Source organism: Scophthalmus maximus, chromosome 18 (genome assembly GCF_022379125.1).
Source record: "Scophthalmus maximus strain ysfricsl-2021 chromosome 18, ASM2237912v1, whole genome shotgun sequence".
Lineage (NCBI taxonomy): Eukaryota > Metazoa > Chordata > Actinopteri > Pleuronectiformes > Scophthalmidae > Scophthalmus > Scophthalmus maximus.
In genome coordinates, this window is record NC_061532.1 from 4,178,612 (window position 1) to 4,187,047 (window position 8,436).

Here is an 8,436-nt window from a genome sequence, read left to right on the forward strand (position 1 = left end):
GAAGAACATTAGATTTATTGTAGTGTTGACAAATTTACAAGACAATCACACTGACCACCACTGCCACATCCAAATGCATGTTAACCAGTCACACCAAAACAGCTCTGCTTTGCCCCAGAATCAGGCGATGTCTTTGCATATTTACTTCTTCTATTGACATTTTCCAGTAAATTGTCATACCACCGTATTGATCAAAATACTGTAAAATGTGTAATAAAGTTGGAACAGTGAAGAGCCACTGGTCCCTTCAGTATTTTCCCCACTGTAAATCTCACTTTTTCAGTATTTTGTTTTCATGATGTTCTCCCTCCTTGACTGTGGAACAATCCTTTCTGTTTTAATTTGTCATACAAAACCCATGAGCCTTGGCTGCAGTGGCTGTGCAGAAGAAGTCTGACAGAGGCATGAATCAGAGCTGCAGTGTATTAAAAAAAAAAAAGTAGTTGATGCAGCGGAGGCCATAGGGGCAAAAGGCAGCCCCATAGTTGCAGAGCTCATCCCAGAAATCGATTATTTATTGAATTTAATTCATCATGCCAACTTTTCCGCACTGGCAGTGGAACATGTAACAGAATTTTAAAGTAAGTAATATTCAACGCTAGAGTTTCAGAGGAGGAATAAAGCTGCAAGTCTCTTGAACCATCCCCAACGTCATTGTCATCAAACGGCATCTCTTGTAGTAGTGACCACATCCACCTGGGATGCAAAGTTGCCCTATAACACCACACTAATTCACTGCTGCACAGGGTGTGGAAAAATATGTTGTCACCACTAGTTGGCAGTGAAAGCAGGATAATTGGACGTGGTACATTTAGTCGTAAAGGTCAGTAGTTGGGGGATTTCTACTGAAATGTATCTTAGGAGTCCCAGTTATCATCTTAGGCTTCTACCTTTCTTCAAGATGTTTTCAAACAAAATAAATGTCTATTATTCACTCCATATTTGTGTTCAATTCACCAGGGAGAGTTTCATGCCTATGTATTTGTGCAGAAATGAACAGGACTTCCAGAAACCTGGATGTCTGAAAAAATTATTTATATTCATGACAAAACGTAGTCTTCCGGCTTTGACATCTACAACAAACCATTGAAGTTGAACATACAAAAGCCACATATAATCAGAACAGTGGCACAAAAAAAAGACATGGACCATTTCACTACCTGGCAATGATCATATCATGCAAAAAGAAATATTTGTGGTCTATGTTTTTAATGTACACAGTATTAATATGTCTCTCTCTCTCTCTTACTTCCTCTAGGCCATGGAACCAAAGGAGTGTTCGAGCTGCTAGCAGGCTGGAGGAGAACGAGGGAAAACCTCCCCTTCAAGGAGCGCGTGGCGGACGCTTTTGCCGACGTGATGGTGTGCTACACCATGACCAGCTCACTCTACATCATCACCTTCGGCATGGGAGCTAGCCCTTTTACCAACATCGAGTCGGTGAAAATCTTTTGCCAGAGCATGTGCGTCGCCATACTGGTCAACTACTTCTACGTTTTCTCTTTCTACGGCTCCTGCCTGGTGTTTGCTGGACAGCTGGAGCAGAACCGCTACCACAGTGTTTTCTGTTGCAAAATCCCCTCAGTGGAGTATCTGGACCGCCAGCCCACATGGTTTAAAACTATGATGAGCGACGGCCATGACCTGTCCACGCACCATGACAGTGTCCCCTACCAGAATCATTTCATCCAGCACTTCCTGCGAGAGCACTACACAGAATGGATAACCAACACTTATGTCAAACCCTTTGTGGTCATCCTCTATCTTATCTACGCCTCTTTTTCATTCATGGGATGTTTACAAATCAGTGACGGATCGAATGTCGTCAACCTGTTGGCTAGTAACTCTCCAAGCGTTTCATATGCTCTGACCCAGCAGAAATATTTCAGTAACTACAGTCCTGTGATTGGGTTTTACATTTACGAGCCAATTGAGTACTGGAACTCCACAGTGCAGGAGCACCTGAAGACACTGAGTCATGGCTTCAACAAGATCTCCTGGATGGACAACTTTTTCCACTACCTGCGGGTGGTAAACGTGAGTGCGTCGACCAAGGGCGACTTCATCACCATCCTTAAAGGCTCCTTCCTGCGCAGCCCGGAGTACCAGCACTTCACTGAGGATATCATATTCTCAAAGAACCGTGAGACTGACGAGTACGATATTATTGCCTCACGGATGTACTTGGTGGCGCGGACGACTGAGAAGAAGCGCGAGGAGGTGGTGGAGCTTCTGGAAAAGCTCCGTCCCTTGATGCTGATCAACAGCATCAAGTTCATTGCCTTCAATCCCACGTTTGTGTTCATGGACCGCTACAGCTCCTCCGTCATCTCCCCCATCCTGACCTCAGGCTTCAGTGTACTCACCATCCTCATCCTCACTTTCTTCCTGGTCATCAACCCCTTAGGGAACTTCTGGCTCATCCTCACAGTCACATCTGTAGAACTGGGCGTCTTGGGTTTGATGACCCTTTGGAACGTTGGCATGGACAGCATTTCAATTCTGTGCCTTATTTATACCCTCAACTTCGCCATGGATCACTGTGCACCACACCTGTACACTTTTGTGCTGGCCACCGAGCACACTAGGACGCAGTGCATCAAGTTGGCACTGGAGGAGCACGGGGCTGCCATCCTGCAGAACACATCCTGCTTTGTGATCGGGATCATGCCCCTGGTGTTTGTGCCTTCCAATCTGACCTACACACTGTTCAAGTGCTCCCTCCTCACTGCAGGCTGCACTGTGCTGCACTGCTTCGTCATCCTGCCGGTCTTCCTGACCTTCTTCCCGCCATCCAAAAAGAGACACAAGAAAAAGAAACGGGCCAAGCGGAAAGAGCGGGAGAGGGAACGGGAAAGGGAGAGGGAAAGAGAGCGGGAGGAGATAGAGTGCATTGAAGTCAGGGAGAATCCTGATCATGTGACAAACGTCTGAGTAGTTTGTAATTTGAGCAATGCATATCAGTGGGTAAGGTATTGGTTAATGAGGCATTCTCCAATTGCGAGGCGCCTCTAGAGGTAAAGGGGAGTCTGATATGTCCCCTGAGGAGTGGACACTCGTCACTCCCAACCAATAGCAGCAAAGCTGACTAGAGTAGAGCGCAGCCCCACTGGTCAGTCATTCAGTCCTCCAGTCTGGACAGTGTATCTCATTTGCACAAACTGCAAAATGCTCACGGTTCTAAAGCTCTTTCCCAATTATTTGGTATTTTAAAAAAAGGTAGTTGACAGAACTTATGCTTGCTAAATCTGTAGGTAAATTCTAAACATACAGTATACTAGTCCATTTAAGTATTAGCAATTTTAGGTTCATCTCCTGCAGCCCTTATCTCAAAGGCAGTGAGTGAGGATCATTGCAGTCTGTTAAAATAAGGACATGAAGACACGTTGGTGAAAGTGCTTTGGGTGATAAAACAAGAGTGCACAGATTAGAGCTACGCAAATGACGATTGTGATCGTACCTCGCACCTTGATCACAGCAAAGAGAAACAAAACCAAATTCAGCGGAAAGAGAAAACTGTGGACCTGGAAGCACACTGCATGCTTTTCTGTCACATGAAAAATAGCTGAACAGCTGATCTGGGTAGATGGCATACACTGTGTCCATTGTGAAGAATTATCTTGCACATTGAATTATGTGAATAGAACTGTCAAGGTTCATGTTAGCAGGAGGCCAATATTTCTGCTCTATTCCAGAGGTCAAATAAAGTCTTAGACAAAAGGCAAAATTAACTGCAGTGGGCTGCAGCGTATGAGGAGAAAGGGAGAAGTAACTATTGGGTAGCAGTGTTTTTGAGAAGGCCTGATTCTTGGAGTACTTATTAGTACTCAGAGTACTACACTGTTTTTGCAGACCAGAGAAACCCAAAGTGAAGTGTTTTTCCAAGGTTGGAAAATATCAAACAATCTATCAGATAGATAACAATGGAATTTCTGTTAGAGTACGAATGTCGTTGTGATCCACTTGCAAAAGCTCACTGGCATGGCACTGGTAATTGGAAGTTCTGAATGTGATTCAGTGTGAGCAGTTGTGCCAAATGGTGTACAGAAACTTTTGTCTGACAGATTTCTATAAAAACAAACAAACAAGCAAAAAAACATCTCAGTAACTTTGAACTTCGTCCTGGCTAATTCAAAAGATTGCCATTCAGTGTTGTTCGGGTTTGTGAAGCAGTTGAGGACACTGTCTTTGAATAGCGTGAAAACGGAAATGGAAAAGCTGAAGTGACGTTAGAACTTGTAAGAAAATTCTGTTGAAAATCACAATGACATTTTTATAATTCAAATTAGTAAAAAATTCAGCCCTGCAACATAACCTTGCTGAAGAGCATGATGTTCACTCCATGCCCCATTGTTTTTCTGAGTATTTTTATTTTGATCTGCCTTCAAGATGTCTATGCTTTTATGCTTCAGTGTAAAATGATAGGGGTGGATCATAGAAACAAGGTGACAGAGAATCATCACCTGGCGTTGCAGTTCCCCTCAGCTGGGCAGAACTTTTTAGCATTTTTCAGCTTTGTTGTAGTTGTACAACCCACAACCTAACTGTTTTGGTTTACTCTGGCCATTCTCATTGGCCTGGTTTGCAGCAGCAGGCAGCTTTCGCCTGTGAAAAAGCTTTATCAATGCCTCCCTGTGCTACCCAGCCTGCACTAAACAACAGACAAATGTAGTAACTAGCAGTGCAGCCAAATGAGCCTTTGCGGGGAACTTGGTGGAAACCAAAACTGAGTTGGAAGGAGACTGGATATTTACTTTATTTGGTCGAACACACAACTCGAACAAAATTATTGCTAATGTTGCTCCAAGACTGCTAGATGTGTACAAAAGTAGTTGTTTGCCGTTTAAAAAAAGGTGATGAATTGCTGCTATTTTGTTTAGTTGGCCTGGACCCATATGGCCAAAAAGGAATTAATCTATTAATGCTTTGATGAACACCTTTTCCCCTAAGCTCAAGACCATGGTGGGTTGATACAGCTTGACAGACTGGATATGAGCGATATGCTACTAGCTAAGAAAGAAACGGTTTCGATGCATTAAATGTGCAAGTCTCTGCTCGGAAAAGTACTATTTTCTTTAATGCTCTCAAATTAATAATTTAGTTTTGTTACAATTGTGAAGGGTTCACATAATAATATATATATATATACACTCACCAAGCACTTTATTAAGAAACCCATACTCACACTGGGTAGTTCCTCCATTTGCTCCCAAAACGGCCTCAGATCTTCGTGGCATGGATTTCACAACACGATTGAAACTTTCCTTTGAGATTCTGCTCCATGTCGACATGACTGCGTCACATCATCTCTGCAGACTTGTCAGCTGCTCATTAATGCTGCCAATCTGCTGTTCTACAACATCCCAAAGGTTCTACTGGATTCACACCGGATGACTGGGGAGGTCACTGAAGTTCACCGAGCTCACTGTCATGTTCATGTTCACCAGTGTGTGCTTTGGGACATGGAGCACTATCCTGCTGGAAGTAGCAGTTAGAAGATGGTGAACCGACAGGGATGAACGTGTTCAGCAACAACACTGAGACAGAGTGTTAATGAGTCTGTGTCCACTGCAGCCTCAGATTTTTTTATGTTCTTGGCTGGCAGGAGTGGAGCCTGACATGTTTTCTGCTGTTGTAGACCATCCTCCTCAAGGTTGTTTTTTCTTTCGGACATGATATTCAGTTCATAACAGTGGTTACCACAGACTTTTTGTCACCTCCAACCAGTCTGACCATGCTCCTCTGACCTGTCAACAACAAGGTGTTTTTTGTTCACAGAACTGCTGCTCACTGGAAGATTTTTGGGTTACTACTCCATTCTGCGTGAACTAGATTTAATTTTCCCCACTCCAGTTTGATATTTAAACATATGAACACTAACTGAGGCTACTGACCTATATCATTGCTCGGCTGCCACAACATTGGCTCACTGGGTGATTGCATGAATGTGAACTAAAGTGCTTGGTGAGTGTATATCCTCTGTATGCAAACCATAGGAGAACATACCACTGGATACACGGTAAAAACACATTCAAACTTCATTTGCAGTTCAGTTTAAGAAACATGTTGAAAATTGCATATTTACACACGAAAGAACACGAAAAGTAAATCGCCACTGTAGGACACATGCAGGCCTGGAGCTGGTCTTGTCCATGCAGTAACTGAGGATCATTTGATATGTGCTCAGTAAGTTCAAATAACATTCGATATATATATATATATATATATATAATACCCCCTCTTTAATATTCGGTCTTAGGAGTCCAAAATGTCTGCTGTTTTTTCAAATGGGTAAACAGTGTTATCTGTGTCCGTCAAAAAACAGATACGAATCTCTGTCGCAGTGAAAAAACAAACACACTGCAAGGTCAGCAGGCCCAACAGATCCCAATCTCAAACTGACCTCTAGCAGGCAGAATTTAGCGGGTGGCATCATGTGATAGAGAGCAGATATTGCCGACTGCACATTAGTCAATACCTTCTTAGGACACCGACTGGTTCTTACAGGCTGTCATTGACGGGACACTCCTGGCTCATTTATTCGCGCTGCCACCAAGAAAGTGAAAATCTCAGTTAATCAGGCAGCCTGAGGAAGGCAAGCGTGTTCAGGCTGGACCAAATGACAGTGAGGTGTATCTGTGGATACTTGAAAAAGGAGGGCATACATTCATATGACAAATTACAAGTTCTGAAAATTGCTATTAAGTTTATGGCAAGCTACTACCTGAAGCAGCTGCAGTGAAAGTCACATTATGTAAAAGCCATGTCATGTATGTATAGCAAGAAGGCATGAAATCTTTGAAAATGGGAAAGAAATGCAAATCTTAAATAATTAACTTCCCAAAAATGGACTCTTTGCATGGCACTGTATTGTATGTATGTATGCATGTATTTAATTTGTCTGTATGAAGTCTGCGTATTTTTTAATTTTGCTCCACTATGGTGACTTCTGTTTGTTGTTTCGATGGATATTCTGTAACACCATGTGCTGCAAAAGAACAAAATGAGTCATATATCTGTTCCAAAACAAAAGCCAGAGGATATTTCATCTGTAAATACCTGTAAATTACTCTTTTCTATATTTTCTAAGAAAAACAAATACTATAGAAAGATTTTTAATGACCGAATTTTCTTAAAAAAAGAATAAAAAAGTGCAAAAAAAGTTGAACACAGTAGGCCAGTAACATACAGTGGAATGTTTCCAGTATACTAGATCTTATTCCTTGCAAACTACAGTGTCAATGTTTGTTGATGATTCACATTTTTATGTGGGGAAACTGTTGCCACCATTTTATTGTTTGTGTCCTTTAGATCCTCTTCTTGGCCCTCACATTTAAAGATATCACACAGTATTCAATGGCCCTGTTGTAAACAACACAACAGTCCATCAGGCTTCATAATGATATTTTTTAACAAATAAATATTTAAGAAATACAGTTTATAGATGGGATCTCCAATTTATGCCCCAAATTAAATCTATTACACATTGCTATATGGCAGGTAAAGCTTGGCAGCGAAGAGTTCAATATTTAGCATTATTGTTAACTCTTCTGGAACATCATTCCTAGATCTTGGCACCTTCTTACTCATTGTTGGCTAGAAAGCTATTGCCGACCAACACTCACCATTTTACCGCTACTATACACCTAGCATTAATTTGCAACGCCAAATGCTGTCTCATTGGACTACTGTGTATTTTAAAATCATTAGAAATGAATAGAAGTCAGTAGAAACTATTCTTCTACAGCAACACATTGAGGGCTCACCAGCAGTTTATTGAAAGAGCATGAAATGGCTGATATTTAGAACACACTTTGTATTATTATTTTTGCCAATGAAAATGAAAACCCAGCTTCAAAGATGACCCTTCCATGATTCAACATTGTCAACAAATCCCATGAAAAGACCAAAACCAACAGTATGTCTGTTTCTCAAAATATCTGACTCCCATTGGCACTCAGCCAAAACCTACTGGTTCGCATCGTTTTGTTTTTGTTCATTTCTTATTAAAAGTCATTTATCATTAAAAAAGCTAAATAACAAACCGCTGGGTACTGTAGTTATTTAATAAATTTTACTCTAACCAGAGAATGGAGGGTAGGACTATTTTCCTCCATCCATCCATTACTTATCCTTAAAGGGTTGTGGGGGTCTGTAGCCAATCCCAGCTGACATTGGGTGAGAGGCGAAGTACAGCCTGGACAGGTCATCAGCCCATCACATGGCCAACATACAGAGACAAGCATTCACACTTACGACTGCCAATTTTTTGGACTGTGGGAGGAAGCTGGAGTACTTGGAGAAAACCCACACAGCCACAGGGAGAACATGCAAACTCCACACAGAAAGGCCCTGGCCAAACTGGGATTCGAACCTTGCTATTTATATCTGAATATTGATATACCTCAGCAGGATGGTGTATATATATGTGGCAAT

The 8,436-nt window shown here is 41.9% G+C and overlaps 1 protein-coding gene across 1 annotated transcript in view; it reads left to right on the forward strand.

The window, feature by feature from the left end:
• The window catches only part of ptchd4 (patched domain containing 4), a 34,521-nt gene extending 26,477 nt beyond the window's left edge, over nucleotides 1-8,044 (forward strand). Inside the window, exon 3 of the mRNA XM_035618262.2 lies at nucleotides 1,259-8,044. Within this exon, the coding sequence (XP_035474155.2) occupies nucleotides 1,259-2,934 (1,676 nt within the window). The 3' untranslated portion in view covers nucleotides 2,935-8,044. The remainder of the gene's footprint in view (nucleotides 1-1,258) is intronic.
• The last annotated feature ends 392 nt before the right edge of the window (nucleotides 8,045-8,436 follow it).